Here is an 18,955-nt window from a genome sequence, read left to right as displayed (position 1 = left end):
CAAAAGAACACAAGAAAAGCCAAGACAGCAAAAGAATGGCAGAGAGAGAAGGAAAGAGAGAGAGAGAGGGGCAGACAAAGGTCGTCACAGCAAGTGAAAATAGCAAAAGAGAGAGAGAGAGACAGAGAGAGAGGTGGAAAACCTAAAACGGAATACGCTTTGAGTTCCGTGGTTTCAGGTGTTAATTTCCCATTTTCGGGGTTTCCGCATTTCCCCCCTGCGCACACCGCACGCCACTTTGGTGGCAGGTTCGTTGCCTAAGTCGTTCGTTTTTCGGTGTTTTTGGGTTTTTCGTCTGCCGTCTCTTTCGCTTTAAAGTGGAGCGCGCACCGCTCGAATGCCCCCGAACTGAATGCGAATGAGGGGCCACGCCACTAGCCGGCCGGTCCCGGTTCCCCCTCGGTGCCCACTGCATGCCACTGCAAAATAATAAAAACAGAAATTATTATTATTATTATTTCGTTCATTTTTTTTTCTTTTGCTCTTTGTTGCTGTTTTTTGTGGGGCGCATTTTGCTTTGCTGCCCCCTCAAAAAAGACACACAGCACAGCACAGCAATAGAAAAACCCCCAAACGTTTTTCGTTCCGTTTCTGACCCTAAAAGTTCAAAAGTTTAAGTCAAGTTTTCCCAAAACCAAATCTCCGACTCCTTTTCACAGCAAAAACGAAAGAAAACAACAACAACAAAAAGAAAAAAACATAAAGAGAAAAAGGAAAAACCATATATTAACGACTGCAACGAGGAGTACCAGTAAAAACCTCAACAGATCTCAACGGAAAGCCACACACAGCAACTGCAACAGCAGCAACAAAAAAAGAGAGTCTTCTTTGGCCTGCAACTGCAACCGATCCCCGAGGCAGCAGCAGCGCTTCTCTGGGAGCTTCAAGAAGCGGCACAATGACAGCGACTGCGACAGCAGCGTTCGCGTCAGCATCAGCAGCAGCATCGGCATCAGCATCGGCGAGAAAGCAACCTGCAACAATCGCAATGCTCAATGGAAACGCTTTTACGGTTAAGCGGCTCTTAGCGGTAAGTGAACTCAACTCACCATTTTGCACCCCCTTTCAGGGCGTTGCCAATTTAAATTGCTCCACAAAAAAAAAAAAAAACATCCACAAACGAAGCGAAATGAAATGAAATAAAATAAATGTTTGTCAACTGCTGCGTCGATCCATTGTTAATGGCAGCAGCGCAACAGCAGCTCTCTACAATCATCTTTTTTATACCCGTACTCAAAAAAGAGTTAAGGGGTATATTAGATTTGTGGTAAAAGTGGATGTGTGTAACGCAGAGAAGGAAACGTTTCCGACCCCATAAAGTATATATATCTTGATCAGCATCAATAGCCGAGTCGATAGAGCCATGTCTGCTGTCCGTCTGTCCGTCTGTCCGCTGTCCGTCTGTCTGTCTGTCCGTCTTGTTGAGCGCCTAGACTCAGAGACTATAAGGCTAGGGCAACCAAATTTGGTTTCCACACTCATGTGATATCACACTGCTACAAGTGTATTCAAATTTCGCCCCGCCCCCTTCCGCCCCCACAAAGGACGAAAACTGTGGCAGGCACATTTTTAAAGATACGATAAACTAAACGCAGTATCGTAAGATGCCCATACCACCAGACTGCCGAATCTGAATCAGATCGGATCATAATTATAGCCAGAATGAAGAAATTAATTTTCAGTTGCTTCCCCTGTCCCCCCTCCCGACGACGACAACGCATCTCATTTTCCTTCTCGCTCGCACACTCTGCCGCGTTCAGTGCGCGAGCAACCCCTAGCGGAGGAGATGTAGAATCTAAATGGAGCATGTACATTGTACAATCTACATGTTAGATGTAGAATATACATTGTAGATGTAGATGTAGATATCAGATGTAGCAAAAAAATGTAAAATGTAAAATTTTTTTTTTTCTAAAATTCTAAAAAATCATAAGATCAAAAATGTATATACTGACTGAGTACGGGTATAAGTAGAGTCGCGTCCCCAGAAGCGACTCGCACGTTCCTTCTCGTTTTTTTTGGTTTTGGTTTTGTTTTTTGGCACAACTCTTCTTTTCTGGTGTGGTGTGGGCTGCCGCCTGCCGTCTGCTGGCTGCTGCCTGCTTTGGCACTTCAATCGTGGGCCGCGCGCGTTCTTTTCTTTCTGTTTAAAGAGCTGTGAAGTCGGCCATTGGGTCAAATAGTTGCTGATAGATGGATAGGAGGCAGTACGCCCCGCAGATGATGTTCCTCCATCGTGATGATGATGATGATGTACCATCGGTTGGGGGTCTCTTCGCTTCACTTCTTCAATCTGAGAGTAATGTGGGCAAATTAATCTAATAAAAGGTGGGAGTTCTTTTTTTCTCTTTTTCCATTTTTTTTTCTTTTCTTTTTGCTCTCTGGCGCTGCATTAACGCGGAATGAATGAATTATTTGGTTCATAAAATTTCATTGCCCGACACTTAATCATTATTATGGGCCATGGGTACGTGTACGTGTACTATTCATAGAGAGTGTTTCCTTTCTGCTCGCTGGGAACTAGTTTGCCTATAAATAGATGGATGCTTCTATTGAATTGGTTGACTCTTTTTATGGATTCATTAGCGGCGGGAAAGCAAACAAAAAGAAACATCAAAGCCGAGGAAGTTGCGGAAATTTTATGGAATTTATTATGTTTTAGGGCTCTGGCTGGAGCGGCTCTCTTTTCTGAGTTTCTCCGTTTTATCTTTCCATTACTTTTCCATATAATCCAATGCATTTTTCATCTCATCTCAAAGAACTTTGCCCAGGTATTGGGGGGCTTAACACGTTCTGCCTTTGGCCAACAAACAATTTATCCATTTCAATGTTCTGTGTTCTGGTCAGCCCCAAAGCACCCAAAGCCCCTCAAGTGCATTCATCTTGGGCCTCCATGTTGGACTGGAGGCTGCTCCACCTGCATTTGGCCTGCCCGGCCAAAGGTCAGCAGACAGTATGGCGCCCGACGATCATTAAAAAAAAAAAGTACGAAAGTAATTTGTAAAACACGAAAAATTATTTATCTTTTTTTTTTTTTTGCTGGCTGCTGCTCCTGCTGCCGTTGCTGCTGAAGCTGCTGCTGCGGCTGCTGTTCTTGCTGTTCTTTTACGATTCTAAATTACAATGACCGAACGGGCAAGAGCAACAAGCAACAAGCAACAGAAAATGCAACTGCAACTGCAACGGCAACGGGTCTTCATTAGCACAGAAGACCGACAGCCGCCGCCGCGTATTGTACAAATTCTTGGCCATAAACCCAAAAACATAAAAAAACACAGGAAGAAGAAAAAAAAATAACAGAAAAATAAATAAGCCAGCGACAGAGGAGAATCGGAGAGGCAAAGCGAAGCAGAGAATCCGTAGGAGAGATGCATTCTTCGGCCGCTTGATGAATGATGTTTTGGCAGCTTTAAAGACCATCTGCACGGACAGGCGGACATTTGGCCAAGAGATGGAAGATGAATGGCCAGGCGGAGGATTACAAATTGCCGGGTGGACAAGGCCTGACGGTTATTAGCCTGCGCGGTATCCTCTGCTGTAAAGCATCCTCTTCTGCATACAATATTCCCCTCTCTTTTTTTTGTTTTGTTGAGCCCCCTTCCGAAAGGTTGTCAAATCTGGCCAAAACAATAAGCTGGCAATGAAAGTAACTTGGCTTTTATTTATTGGGTCAATAGACAGACGCAGACACACACACACACATCACAATCTAATGGGGCACATTCTCTGTTGGCCTGCCTCTCTATCTCTCTCTCTTGCTCCATTCTACGCGTATCTCGTGCTCGAAAGCCTCTTGAAAGCGTAATTAAACAATTTCTTCTCATTCTTTATTGACATTTTATTGATGCCGTCAGTTCCATTTCATTCGTATTGGCTTTTCGATTCAGGTTCTAAGCCTCAGCCTCAGTCGCTGTTTCTGTTTCAGTCCGCGATACTTTTACCCACTTCAAGTGGCTCGGATCTCATTTGTTTTTTATTCTTTCTATTGATCTTACGAGTGATCCATTGAGTGTTTTTCCTTATGACTTTTTAACAATCTTTGGCACCTTGGAGTGCCGTAAATCTGTGCGTTGTTTGAGTGGCAAAATGATCTTCAGAGATTCGAAAATAAAAACACTTTTATTTGTAGATAGAAATGGTTAATTACGGCAATAGCAATTGAGTTTGTGTATAGAATTATCCATTGGAATAGTTAAATTTTTCGAGGTATTCGCATTCCCGTTGGTTATCAGTGGAATTTTTAATATTTTCCATTCTTTAAATATCATTTAATTGCAAGTATAAGAGAAAGATTTACTCCCCCCATCATTATGCATATGTAATGTATGTAATGTATATGTATGATTGTAATTCCCGAAAATTACTTAGTTTTCCAAGAATCATGGAATGGCTACACATCTTCATTTATCACAATCAGCGACGGGGCCAAAAAGGATTCTTGGGATGGCAACAAAGTTGCCCCCTTCTGCGTATAGTTGCCACCAAATGATTCAGCGTGTAACTGTGGTTTTAATGTCTCAACTTGTACAATTTTGCACAGATATCAGAGATAGAGAGAGCGAGAGAGAGGCGTCTCGGATTGCGTGACTGTGGAATTGGCATTCAAATTGCAGAATTCTTACCAATTAGCGGCTGGGGCTGGAGCTGGAGCTGTGGCTGACCAAGGGGAATTCCCCCCGACGCAAACTTTATGTAATCATTGAATTTAATGCGTTAACCAAAATCTGAAGCGGGGGTGTGGCAACGGCTGGGTAGGTGCAGAGTACCGTTGCTCAGTATGCAAAAGAATAGAACCCGAAACCGAAACCCAGTTACCCAACTCTATCGCTGTATCTGTGTATCTATGTATCTGCTTCGGTTAGGTAATGCCCCAGAGACGAACGAGCGCTCAAGAGCCAGATTCCAGATACCAGAGCCCAAGACCCAGAGACCATAATTAATGGCGTGTGGCGCTCATTCGCGATGAGCAGAAAGTACATTGCACTCTCTGCTTGCCACAAAATTCAGCTTATTTATTAGCCAACAACATAGCAGAGCAGAGCAGAGCAGAGCAGATCAGAGGCACAGTGAACAAAATAACCTACACAAAAGATCCAGCAGCATGAAGCGTACGGGGAGGCAGCGTACGGGGAGCTTCGTCTTCCTTGGGTAGTGGGTTCTCCCTTGGTTTTTGTTTCGGTTTCTTGTTGTGTGTTTTTTTTTTAATTATAGATCCCAAGTACGTACTTCCCCTGCCACAGTCCACAGTCCAGCACTCCCTACCCTACGCCCCTGGGGGCGTGTGCTTGGTGTTCAGGCAACTGTTAATTTTGTTTTACAACTTGCGACTCGTATCGCTATAGCATCTAAGTATCACGTATCTCTCTCTCTCTCTCTCTCTCTCTCTACCTCTACCCCACTCGAGGTAACTGTGTCTATGCCCCATACGCCAGAGCTGATACACTTACTCGTACACCCATGCGGTATTTCATTCATAAAATAGACTTCAGCAACTGCGCCGATTACTGCCGATTAGAGCCGTTTTTTGTAGCTTTTTGTGGTTTTGTTTTTGTAGCTTTTTGTGTCGGCTACGAAATATTCCGTGCATTCAAGCAATTTGTTTTTTTATTTTGTATCTTTTTTTTTTTTTGGTTGTAAGAATCTCTGAACAAGAGTTTGTGGCCAAGATCCATGTTGCTGGCCAATTTGTTGGCTCGTTTCAGTTAAGTTCAGGTCTTTCGGCATTACTTAATCATAGCTTAGGCCAAGCTAAGCAGCTAATTGAATAGCGAATTTATTCACATTAAATTGAATAATAAAGAAGAGCTTTTGGGCATAGCTAAAAATTTGCTAGAATATAAGCTAGAATTCTGGAAAAAAAGCTGTGCAAGTTCTGCTAGATTCCATTAGAATTATAATTTGTGGAAACTTTAGATTGAGGGATAGGAAATATCATGAATTCTTTTGGAGTAAAAGTCTTTTGCACCCTCTGCAAACATTCCCAAATGAGAGATAGATCTGCCAAGCAAATGCACTTAATATTCTGTATCCCTTTTTTAATCCACAAACATTTGTTGTGCTTCCTTTTTTCAGCTTCTCATCATCTTCACAGTGCTGCACAGGAGTGAGGCCCTGGAGCTGGGCGACAAGTGCCAGCACGACATGGACTGTACAGATTTCATCAAGGGCTCCAGCTGCTCGGCCCTGGGCTACTGCGAGTGTGCGCCATATTTTGTTCAATTGAATTCCAAGCGCTGTTTGTCATGTAAGTAGGCAATGTCAATCTTTGGATGGCCCCAAAACATCACAAAAAAAAAGATGCAGAGAGTGGGAGTGGCATGTGGCATGTGGCATTTGGCTGCATGGGGACATGGACAAACATTGGACGAAAGAATGTTTGCCTGTTTGTGGGCAAACAATGGGCTGAAGGAGGGGGTGGGGGGCCGGAATCCATATGTTTGTCCATGCCAAGAACCGTTAACACAACTCGCCTCGGACTCGCCTCGCCTCGACTCTCACTCTGTCGTATCTTTTGGATGCATTTCGCTGACTGTTTCTCTCTCTCTTCTCTTTTTCTGTGTCTCTTTTTGCCACAGCCCAACTGCTAGGCGGCGACTGTCAGCTGAGCGAGCAGTGCTCGATGAAGGTGGCCAACAGCAGCTGCCTGGATGGGGCATGCCGCTGCGTCGAGGGATTCTTGCAGTTCCGCAAGCACACCTGTCTGGGACGTAAGTATCTGGCGACCGTTGGCCAGCAACTCTTGTGGCCCTAAGCCGGGGGTAAACACTAGCACGCCACGCGATCTTCCAACATTAAACATTAACTCTTAATAATATCATTAACTGTTCGTTTCGGTGTTTTGTTTTTGTTTTTGTTGGATGTTGCAATAAACGAACGCAGCTCTGGCCACAGATGCAGACGAATCACAAACGAATCATCTCTCTTTGATTGCTTATCATTTTTCCTCTCTGCCTACTCTATTCGTTCCATGGAATGTCACGCAATGTGGCAGCAACATTTCCTGTGTTTGCAGGCGCAGAGTTTTCCTTTCTTTAGCCGCACAGCCAGCCGCACAGCCAGCCGCAGAGCAGGCACTTTTCTGCCACTTGACACAGGCAATTAACATGGCCATAACAATGGGCAATGCAATAACGAAAGAGCAATGTAAATGGCCCCCAGGGTACCAGATACGATACTCGTACTCTAAGCAGACAATCGTGTCACTAATTATACGCATAATTGGTTAATTTTCCAAGAACTGGCTAACAGCCCCGGCTAGAAATCGCCGCAACGGCCACACACGGCCAGCAGCAGAACAGAAACTCAAATGTAAAATGTAAATGTTTGACTCGCCACTCCACATCTTCGATCTGTTGTGTGTGTGTGTGTGTGTCTGGTGTTTGCTATGGCCACAGAGAGAGATGTGTGAAAGATACATTTCGAGATACTTCGACTTGCTTCACTTGTAAATGGAATGGATGCTGCATTCTGATCTGAGGGCTGGGCCAAGAGGCAGCGCTGGGCAGTGACTCATCTGGATGGCATTTGGATGAATCATTTTGGCAAGCAGTTGAAACAGAAATGCTGCTTGGAAAAGGGAATCCATGCCATGCCACTCGCTTCCTAATAAAAGAAGAAATCTTACCCAGAGAGAAGATATTTAGAGGGAATATTTCGCATCGCTTCCGGACTTATAGTCCCCAGAACTCAGTTCTCTAGTGAGCCAAAGATCCGTTGCCACTCACTCAGTGATCGGTGATCAGTGTTCAGTGATCGATGATCAGTGATCGGTGATAACTGTGTTGCAGTCACAGTTTCCGTGTGTCTCCAGCCCTGCAGCCAAACGATCGCCATGCCATCTACTTGAGCGCTGAGAGAATTCCACTTCCTATTGGCACATTGGCGCCAAGTGGCGTTAATCTGATTAGAATGAATGTCGACTGGAATCGAGCAACGAGAGGAGGCCATATGCCATTTGGCCATTTTATTTGCAGTGTCTCCTTAGCAGAGAGAGACAGAAGGAGAGAGCGAAACAGGAACACGATCAAAGGAGAGCAATGAGGCACGATCATGGACATGGTGCAACTTCCACAGTTCGTGTCATTGCCATTCACCTGTTGTGGCTGCTGCTGCTGCTGCTGTTCCTTCTCTTTCTTCTCTCTTCTCGGACTTAATTATATGGCCATTGAATTCTATGCACACATATGTATATCCGAAAGGGGGCGTGCCGCGACATCTGGCCGAGAGTGAGCTTCATATTTAATTAAAAGTAATTTTAATGACAAGGAAGAGCGTGTGGTCAAAGTCAGGTGCAGTCGTAGTCGCAGTTGCAACTACTGTGTGGCAAATGCGGCAAGTGGCAGGCAGTCGGACTGCAGGCAGGCAGTCGGGCCCCAGGCATTCATTTATGAGATACTTTCACCAAAAAAAAAAGAAGAAACTAAAAAAAAAAGCCCCACAATGGCAACGGAATGAAATGAATGAACCTTTCACCAAAGGAAAATCCTTAGCTCTGTGTCGCCGTCTCCTGTTGCAAGCTCTGCTGCGGCAGCGGCTGCGGCTGCTGCTGCATCTTTGATTTGTATCTGGGGAGATCTCTCTCTCTCTCTCTCTCCCTCTCTGCCTCTTTTTACTATCTCTATCTTTCTCTGTGTCACTACTTTACATGCCTAATTGCCTAGACTGGCGGCTGCTGGTTTTAAATGTAATTAAATTGCACTGATTAGGCGCCAATGCAATCCAATCCCAGTGCAATCCCAATGCAAAAGAAAGTCCCAAGAAAAAGCCCAATTAGTTCTCAGAGGCAGAGAGAGAGAGAGAGAGAGAGAAAGAGGCAGGCACAGGAATAGAGAGAAAGACAGGTGGCGGCAGAGACCAGCAGGAGCAGCAGCCCAAAAACTTTGCTTGCAGTTGACAAAAATGTTGCACACATTTGGCAATGGGCACGGCCTACGACCATTCACTTTATCCCATCTCCATCTCTCTCTCTATCTATGCCTCTCTCTGGCTCTTTCTCTCTCTCTCTCTCAGTGTGTGTGTGTCTGTCTTTCTCTTGGGTCAAGTGAAGCAAGTGGTGTGCCAGATTTTGTGAGCTTGTCAGGCTTTCGCTGGCTGTCTCTGTCTCTGCTGCTGCTGCTGCTGCCGCTCTCTGCCCCATTCGGTGGCATTCGGTTAGCCACTTGTTCCAGTTTCCCATGCACCTTAACCCATCGAAGTCGAGGCGCCCCATACCGGGATTGGGCCCGTCGCGGGCTTCTTTCCCTGCTTCGTTTTGTTTTTTTTTTTTTTTTTTTGTGGCCTTTTTAACGAGGCAGAAAGAACAATAAGAACATTTCCTTTCAGCCCAACGATCTTTATGAGCTCTCTCGTATGACAAACTTCATGGTCTCCCCTCGCACACCCCACCACACCACACACCGTTGGCGCGCTCGTTTTGAAAGAGAGCTCACAGTGGGGGAAAAAAGTATGCCACGTACGAGTGCGAGTACGAGTCGAAACAGATAATGAACAGACAGACAGAAGATGCCTCCAGTTGGCGCTGCAGATGGAGATGGAGAGCCACAGGCCACAGCCTGTCAGCCGGCAAGAGATCGAGATCGAGATCGAGATCTCAGTTGCAGGCATACAAAGTTGCAGGAAAAAGTGATCCGCAGATCGGTAAAACTTTGCCCAAACAAATGCTGCCGATCTCTGGGCGCTGTGGGAAACCATTAGACGCTCTCATTATATAAGAAAGAAAAGCAGAGAGAGAGAAAAACCAAAAACACATTGTCACTCCCCCCCCCATTAACCGCACTCACTTTCTGCAGAGCTCATCCATCCATCCACCCATCCATTCATTCATTCATCCCGCTGCCAAAGTCAAAAGCGGAAAATTACTTTCCCCCGGCGACACCTAAAAGCCACTGAAATTAACAAATGAATTCCATTTCATTTCGCATGACCCACAAAAGCCTCAAACTGTGTTAATTTGCGGCCAAGAAGAAATGGCCAGAAACGGTCAGAAATGGCCAGAAATGGCCAGACTGAATGGTTGGCCATTTGAAACTAAATTGCGCCAAATGCCAAATTGCATGCAAATTATGTGGAACAGGAGCACCACGGTGGCCAGTGGCAGTAGCTGTGGCTGTGGCTGTGGCTGTGGCAACAACAAACACAGCTGGGTGGCAGTACTTTAAGCATTTTTTTGGCCAGGCGGCACGGGGACTTGACTTCCGCAAACAATAGGAAAAACTCATAATGGCAGGAAAACGCGGCAGGTAGCATTTTCATTGCATGCAAATTGCCGCAATTAATTACGAGCAGCAGAAAAATCATAAAAAAAACAACCAAGCAACAAAGAGGAATAGGTAGAATCCTCTGCAGATGAATTGTGGCTCAGAGTTATGTGGAGATATAATTTTTTGTTCACGATATTGGTCGCGGTTACAATTGGCGCTGCTAATGAAAGTTGGCGGCACAAATGGACTTATTAAAGCCACAGGAATGCCGCAGCATGCACCGCACTTACAGATACAGATACAGATACAAGTGTTTGCAGCCGCCAAGGCCTGCCAGTTGACACAGATTTGCAATTCCGGCCACCGGCAGCGACAGTCGGATCGAGCCACATGGCAAGCTTCAATATAATTTATGCTGATTTTGATGGGAATTATGGTTTATGATGCCTGCAGATCTCCAGCAGCGGCAATTTTCCCGGTAATTTTCACACGCGGTGGCAGGCAGTGGCAGTGGCAGAGCAGTGGAGCTCTGGAAGAGCCACTAGAAGGCACAGCACAGTAATCGAAGTGGGTTAGGTATACAGATGCCAGTCGTGCAGCAATTCGCATGCAACCTGTCAAAGCAGCAGCAGCAGGAACAGCAGCAACAGCAGCAACATGCCCCCAGAGGGTGCCCCCTGAGTAGGGGGAGTGGCACATCGATCATCGTTTTTTGGTCTCCTGCCTCGGTTGCTGCTCCTTCTTTCTTCTGTTATATAAAAGTGAAAGATGAAGCCAAACATTTGGCTCCATCTATGGAGCCATAGAGAGACACACAGAGAGAGATAGAGCTGGCCTGGTCTCTTCCTGGTAGGCTGCTCTGCGTGGCTGCCATATTGGTGTCAAACTGCAGCGAGACACGTTTGAGCTACTCGCATTTGGAATGGCAAAAGTTGGAGTCGCCACAGAGCCACAGCCGCACTCAGAGTAGGAGCAGGAGAAGGAGTCCGAGTCAGAGTCAAAGTCAAAGTCAGTGTCAGTGTCAGTGGCGTTGCATTCGTTAAGTATACGCCACGTTTGCCGTATGCCTTTTATGTGCTTTGGCTTCGACTTAAACTCTTAACCGGTTCGGTTCCCCAATGGCCAATGGCCAATGCCGAATGCCAAAATGCCGGCTTAAGTCAGGCCTTTGGTGAAATGCCGACAAAACGTTTGACTTCAGTTTTGGATTTGGAGTCACCAAATGAAATTGCCAGGGCAGGATGAGAGGGTTGATCGAAAGGGCACACACACACACACACAGATTTATGATCTGCTCAGCCATTCCTGGCTGCAAGTCTCTGTTGGGTGGGAAAATGGCAGACCAGACACTGCCCTTAGGGCAACTGCAGGTGGCTGGCTCTGCTGCTGCTGTTGCTGCTGCTGCTGCTGCTGTTGCTGCTGCTGCCTCACTGCAGTGGCTGCTCTGTGGGTAAATGGCATGTCGCCAGGCTGCAAAGTTGCACAGTTGCCAGTTTGCCTGCCACACCAAAAACGAAACAAGTGAAAACAAGTTGAGGCAGCGACTGCTGGCTCTGACTCTGACTCTGGCTCTGGCTGCAGCTAGTCCAGAAAGTGGGTCAGAGTCAGAGAGCGCTGAGATTCCAGTGGGGTGGTAGGGTAGGGGGGAGACACGGGGCACACTGGCAGACACGCAGGTGGCAGGTGGCAGGCAGTGAGGCAGGCAGGCGAGTGGAATGCTGATGAGGAACGGTAATGGGAATGAGCGACGTCACCATCGTTCGTCGTTCGTTCGTTGGTTCATTCGTTCCTCTCTTCTGCTAGGAACGCATGCTTTGAGGTTGATGCAGTTGCAGTTGACTTTATTGACGGTTATTAGGCCTGTCGAAGGCGGCCTAATGCCTGTGGGCCAGTGCCAGTGCCAATGCCAGTGCTCGTATTCGTTGTTGCAACTGCTGCCTGCTGCTGCTGCCTGCTGCTGCTGCCTGCTGTTGGGGTGTTGCTGCTGCACATGATGATGATGATGAGTTTTTAATATGCATTTGGTGCTTGCCTTGCCTCGCCTTGCCGCAGTTCGGTTTACGGTTAGCTTAATAGCACATCTCAGCGATATAAAGCAGCCAAGAATTAGATCTTCAAGCGGAAAAATGCAATGCAAAAATAAAAAACAAAAAATACAACAAAAAAAATCTCATGAGAATTTTTTCTTGTTCTTCTTTTTCGCCTCTTTGCCGTACAGCTGCCCATCCCGGCGCCGTTTGCTACAGCCACGCCCACTGCCAAATGTTTGACACACGCACCCACTGCGACTTCCTGATCCCCAATCTCTTTGGACGCTGCCAGTGCACGGCACCCACCAAGATGGTCGGCGGTCTCTGTCTGACACCCGCCGCGGATGCGCAAGCGGAGGCGGAGGAGAAGCCCATCGAGAAGGTGGAGAAGGTGACAACAACCGCAACAACAACCACAACCACCACAACACCAGAGCCTACCACAAGGCGAACCACCACAACGACCACAACTGCTGCACCCACCACAAGGACTACAACAACAACGACAACGACAACTGCAGCACCCATCCTGCTGGAGGATGAGCTGCCAGCCAGCGTGGAGGAGCAAACCCTGGAAGAGGACGATGGCGAGGCTGCCAAGCTGAGGCCAGAGATCTCTGAGCTGGACAATGGCGAGAAACTGGAGGCCCTAGACATGGCCCACGAGGAGACGGAGCTGACACAGCAGCAGGAGCAGCAGGATGCGGAAAAGGAACAACAAGCAGCTGCAGCAGCAGCAGCAGCTGCAGCAGAGGGATCACATGAAGATGGGGCCACAACTGGAGTGCAACAGCTGCTGACACCCGCCGATGTGCCCACCGAGAATGCTGTGGGCGTGGAGCAGGAGACGGAGGGCGGCCCCACCGAGGACTATCCGTACAAGATCGACGAGGAGTACACAGAGGAGCACGAGAACAGGCCAGAGCTGGTGGGAGAGCAGCCCGAGCATCAGTACGATGAAACGGCACCCGCACTGGCACTGGCACCCATCGAGGCCGATGAGGATGCTGTGGAGGCCTCGGGCGCGGGCGCGGGCGCCGATGAGATTGCCTCATCGCCCGCTGACGATACCATGAAATTCGATTATGAAACGCCCGTCGAGGAGGCGGAGATGGAGGCTGACAAAGAGGTGGAGTCGCAGTCGCAGTCGGAGTCGCAGCCACAGCAGACGGCAGACCATCAACAGCATAATGATCATGAGGTGCTGGTGCCCATTGAGGCCGAGAGCGAGACTGATGCGGCGGAGGCGACCACTCAGCCACAGACGCTGCTGCAGGATGAAGATGATCAGGAGCCGGCCCAGACAGTGGCTGACGAGGAACTGATACCCGTGAATGCAGCTGCAGAAATCGAAAGTGTGACGAAGGTGACAGAAGTGGAGCTACCCGCAGAGCAGGAGGAGGAGGGCGATCAAGCTTCGGGGGATCATGAGATGGCAACGCCAGACGTCGCGGCAGTGGCTAATGATGAAGTCCCGCCCCAGGAGGATGCGGAGAAGGCGGAGCAAACAGAAGCGCTGAAGATTGAAGAGCCGGCAGAGGTGCAGCCAGAGAGTGAAAGCCACAGCGAAGCGGAAAAGGAACAGGGGGTGGAGGTGGAGCAGCCAGAGACACAAACCGAAGCCGCAGAAGTGGAGCCAACAACAGAAGCTGCCCCACAAGTGGAAGCTGAAACAGAGAAGCCAGAGGGGGCGGCAGCAGCGGAGAAGGAACCAGAAACGGAGATGGAGACGGACACTGAAATCGATCAGGCAGAACAAAGCGCCGACATCAAGCCGACAAGTGGCGAAGATGATTTAAATGAAGCCAATCAATTAAATCAAGATCAAGAGCAAGAGACACAGCCACAGGCAGAGATTGCCATCGAAGCTGAGCAGGAGAAGGAGAAGGAGAGGGAGAAAGAGGAGGTGAAGGTGGAGGAGAATGTGGCAGAGAAAGAGCCAGAACTAGAGGCAGACCAAGAGACCGAGCCAGTGGAAGAAATCCATCAAGATGCAGATGAAGCCACAACAGAGCCACAAGAAATCAAAGTGAAACCAGTCGAAGAACCAGCGGAGCAACAACAGCCAGAGGAGTTGGATACACAGGTGGAAGACACTGAGACGGAGCTGGAGCTGGAGACGGAGCTGGAGACGGAGACGGAGACGGTGGCAATCACCGAAGCAGAGCACGAACAATTGACATACCCAACAAATGATGATGAATTGGCGCCAGCCGAGTCGCAGCCAGTGGAGGAGCAACAGACCACAGAGGCGGCACACCATGAACCAGAAATTTCTAATGTCCAAGAGGACAGCACCACAGAGCTGCCCGAACAGCAGCAGCAGCAGCAGGAGACAGAGCAGGAGACAGAGCAGGAGACAGAGAAAGAGCAAGAGGCAGTGGCAGTGGCAGAGTCAGAAGAAGAGGCAGCGTCAGAGTCTCTTGTGGCGGAAAATGCAAATGCAATTAAAACGCCTGAAGTGTCGGAAGCAATTGCAGAGCCACAGGCAGAGCCACAGGCAGAGCAGGAGCAGAGCCCAGAAGAGCCACAGGCAGAGCCCCAGGCAGAGCAGGAGCAGAGCCCAGAAGAGCTGCAAGCGGAATCAGTGACCGAGAAGGACGTCGCAGTGGAGCCACAGGCCGTGTCCAATGATGAGCTGTCGCAGCAGCAGGTGGATGGAGATGTGGGGCAAGGTGCGACGCAGCTGCCAATTAATCAGACACCCGAAGATATTGAGCCGGAAGCGAGCGACGCTCTGACAGAGACCGCTCCATCTTTGGATGTGGAAAGCGAACTGCAAGCGGAAACTGTCACAGAACGCAGTGAAAGTGCCGAGGAGCCGCTCGAGAGTCACAAAGATGAGACGGAAATCATCAAAGATGAGAATGATAACATCATCCAAGGTGCCGAGCCGAATGTCGAGCCAGCAATCATTCCAGAGGCAGAGGCGGAGGCAGAGGCACAGCAAGCAGTCAACGAAGTGGAGAAGGAGCCGAACCAGCCAGAGATGGACTACACCAGCATCGAGCACCTGCAAGAGCTGCCCCAGCAGGAGGATGCACCCAAGCCAGTTGTCATTGAAACGGAAACGGAGACGGAGACGGAGACCACACCCGCCCAGGTGGCAGCCTACGATGACGATGAAGAAGATGCCGCCGAGTCCACTATGGCGCCGCAGATCAGTGTGGAGCCCAGCGCCATTGTGAGCGAGGAGCAGAACCAGGAACAGGATCTGGAGAAGTTCCACGAGAGCGAGAGCATTGCCGACATTCTCAGCGACCTGATGCTGGAGGGAGACAGCACCGTGCCGCCGGTGCCCTTTGGCCAGCAGCCCGCCCAAACGGTGCCCATGGTGGAGGCCAGCGAGGATAACGAGGACGAGGAGGCGCCCGAGGAGTCGGCTATAGCCGATCTCGTGGCAGAGGCGGACGAAACACACGACCAGCTGCACGTGGAACAGGTCCAGGCCCCAGAGCAACAGATTTCCGCCATTCCAGAACTCTTTGCGGAGGCAGCAAATGATGAGGAGCAGCAAGAGGTGGAGGAGGAGGGGGAGACGGATCAGACGACAGTCATTCCCGAAGCAGAGGCAGCAGAGGAAGTGGAGCCACAGCAGGAATCCACCACGGATGCCACAGTGCAGGCGGATGAAGAGAAGCTAATCACCTTCTATCCGGAGGAACAGCAGGAAACCGAATCGATTCCAGAGGAAGCCACCACCGCAGAGGAACCCCAGGAGCAGCAGGAACCCCAGGAGCACACACTCTCGCCGGAGGAACTGCCCTTTGACCTCAGCGATCACTCGCAGCCCATTCGCATCAACGAACTCGAGTCGGACAACTTGATTGTGGAGTCCACCACCAGCGTCGATGGCATCCAGGAGCTGGACAGCAACCACATCGAGGAGGGCCCTGCCGCACACCACCCCAGCGCCCATGAGGAGGCCACGCCCAATCCCGCCGACATTGTGGAGATCACCACACAGACGATGCTGGGTCTGGCCAGCCGTGTGACGCTCATGGAGCCCGCCGCACCCGTGGCCACCACGCTGATGCCCCTGATGACCTCCGATGAGCCCACACCGGAGCCGGAGTCAGTGGCCGTGCCAGTGTCCGTGCCAGTGGTGGTGCCGGGCTTCGCTTCGGAGCTGCGCAAGCGCGTGGATCTCGGCCTGGAGGCCATCTCGCTGGGCCTGGCCTGCAGCAGCGATCACCAGTGCCAGCTCTCGGATCCCCACACGGTGTGCAACGGACGCGGAGTGTGCGACTGTGCCGGCAGCAGCGAGACCAATGGAGCGGGCCAGTGCAGTGCCCAGCGGACGGGCTGCAGTCCGGGAACCTTCCAGGTAAGCTCAGTGCACCGCATCCGCCAGAGATCGCACGACGTTAACCATTTGGTTTCCCTTTGCAGTGCCGCTCCAGTGGCGTTTGCATCTCCTGGTTCTTTGTGTGCGACGGACGCGCCGATTGCAACGATGACTCCGACGAGGAGTGCACCCACAATGCCCGCCTGAACCAGACCTGTCCGACGGAGTCGTTCCGCTGCCAGCGCAGCGGTCGCTGCATCTCGCGCGCCGCCCTCTGCGACGGACGCAAGCAGTGCCCACACGGCGAGGATGAGCTGGGCTGCGACGGCAGCTTCAAGGGCGGCAACGCCTGTCCGGAGCACACGTTCCGCTGCAAGAGCGGCGAGTGCCTGCCGGAGTACGAGTACTGCAACGCCATTGTCTCCTGCAAGGATGGCAGCGACGAGCCGCCGCATCTGTGCGGCTCCCGCTCCGTGCCCAGCCTCTTTATGCGCCTGTTCGATGCGGGTGGCCTTCTGGGCGGTGGACGCCGCGAGGCGGATGCCTACTGTCCGCATCGCTGCAGCAACGGACTGTGCCGCTCCACGGCCATTGTGTGCTCCGGACGCGATGGCTGCGGGGATGGCACCGACGAACAGACCTGTGCCGTGTGCCGTAAGTGAAACAACGCCCACCCCCACCTCTAGGTTCTCAATCTGATCTCTAATGCTAAACTTCTCTCTCTGTAGGTTGTCCTGCTCCAACTGCTGCCAGCCTGCCCGGCTATCTGGCCCGGCAACGCCCCATGCCGCTGTGGTAGGAGCCCCATGCCGCAACCAATTATTCAACACCGACTGCAACGTTTTGCCACACTGTTCTACGAGCTTTCCAACACTATCTGTCGCACCTATAGCACGCACACCTGCATCACCCCCCGCCCCACGCCCCACGCATCATCGAGACAATTTTTGCCTAGCATTTAAGTTGATATTTTAACAAATTATTTATTTATTTATTTATGATGATTTTAGCTGCGCCCTTGCCACGCCCAATTGCCACCTTGCTATCAAAGGGGGTGGCCAGCTCTGGCCTACCCTTTGAGCCAGTGATGTTTGTCAATTGAGCCCACGGGACGCATCCCTAAAAGCCCCCCCCCACACAAGCACACAAGCACACAGAGCCACACACACACACACTTCGACTATTTATTCTACTCATCCCTCCCCTCCCCCAAACGACCATCAAACTATTTATTTATTCTTCATCCCCCTAGCCACACGACACGACACACACACCAACAAACAAACAACAATCTTCATTTAGTTTAGTTTTATGCAATTTTCTAATCTAATTTATTTAAATTATTGGCCCGGCAAAACCCACAAAACGGAAACGGAAACACATAAACTGAAAGAAAGGGCGGGTAAAGCGAAAATTCCCCCATGAAAATTGATGCATTTTTTATTGATTAATTTTTTGTAAATAAGTAAAACGAGATCTAAACGATAAACGACAATGACTCTAAAGAAACATCACATCACATCAGATCAGATCAGATCATATCATATCCCCTATATCTTATTATATGTATGTATTTGTATTTGTATTTGGATGTACTCGTATTGTGTGTATTTAGGTTAACACACACACCCACACACACAAACATTTTCTCAAAGTCAAGAAGCGTCACAATAAATCAAATAAAATAAATAAAATCCATTGAAGCAGACAAAAAATGCATCAACAAAAGAAATGATAATAAAATAAAAAAAGAAAATATATTTAAAAAAAAAAACTGTTGGAAAATTCATTTAAATTGTGGAGAATTTTAGGAGTAATTTATTTTGGGAATTTATTGCTTTATTTAACTTGAAAAAACCGCCAACTAAAATGTGGCTGTGGCTGTGGCTCTCCAGCTTAAAACCACAAATGTTGCCTGCTTTTAGGCAGCGCTAAACAAATTCCGTGATACGAGTATCGTGTGCTGGCAATAATAAGAACTGCAGCAGAGTATTCCCTACCACAGACCCCGGAATATACTTGACCCGGTGTTCGGTCCAACTCTTGCCACCATAGAATAATATATTACACTGTGTGACAGTCATTTTGTACTTTGCACGAGACAAAAAAAATTATGAAAGTGCAAACAGACATCGAATTGCGGTTTTTGAATTTTTAAAAAAGATTTTGGGGGTATATTGCGAATTCTAAGTATGAGGAAGTGATCTACTCATCACGGCCCACAACCTTGATTTTGTCTCGTGCAAAGTACATTCAAAAGTTTCTCATTTGTAGCACAGTGTTGTATGTTTAAACTTAAATGAGTCGCCTTACGCGACTCTCTTCCATTACACAGCTTCTGGTATACCTTATGCTCAGTGCTCATGCACTTGGAAACCCAATAAACTTGTACTTATTCTCAGATATCGCCACCCCCCACCAACCTTGCATAAATTATA

At 49.0% G+C, this 18,955-nt stretch overlaps 1 protein-coding gene across 1 annotated transcript; it reads left to right on the top strand.

Moving 5' to 3' along the window:
• The first annotated feature begins 618 nt into the window (after window positions 1-618).
• Window positions 619-17,686, top strand: LOC111067545 (retinitis pigmentosa 1-like 1 protein). Its single transcript, XM_041593582.1, has 7 exons — window positions 619-1,030; window positions 6,073-6,244; window positions 6,576-6,707; window positions 12,418-13,889; window positions 13,959-16,556; window positions 16,622-17,171; window positions 17,246-17,686. Exons 1-7 carry the CDS (start codon window positions 899-901, stop codon window positions 17,314-17,316), a joined length of 5,127 nt encoding a protein of 1,708 aa, XP_041449516.1. The 5' UTR covers window positions 619-898; the 3' UTR covers window positions 17,317-17,686.
• Window positions 17,687-18,955: the final 1,269 nt, after the last annotated feature.

The sequence above is a fragment of the Drosophila obscura genome, unplaced genomic scaffold (genome assembly GCF_018151105.1).
Source record: "Drosophila obscura isolate BZ-5 IFL unplaced genomic scaffold, ASM1815110v1 contig_1, whole genome shotgun sequence".
In the NCBI taxonomy this organism is placed as follows: domain Eukaryota; kingdom Metazoa; phylum Arthropoda; class Insecta; order Diptera; family Drosophilidae; genus Drosophila; species Drosophila obscura.
Note: the sequence above shows the minus strand (reverse complement) of the source record. Positions and strands in the feature narration are given on the sequence as shown.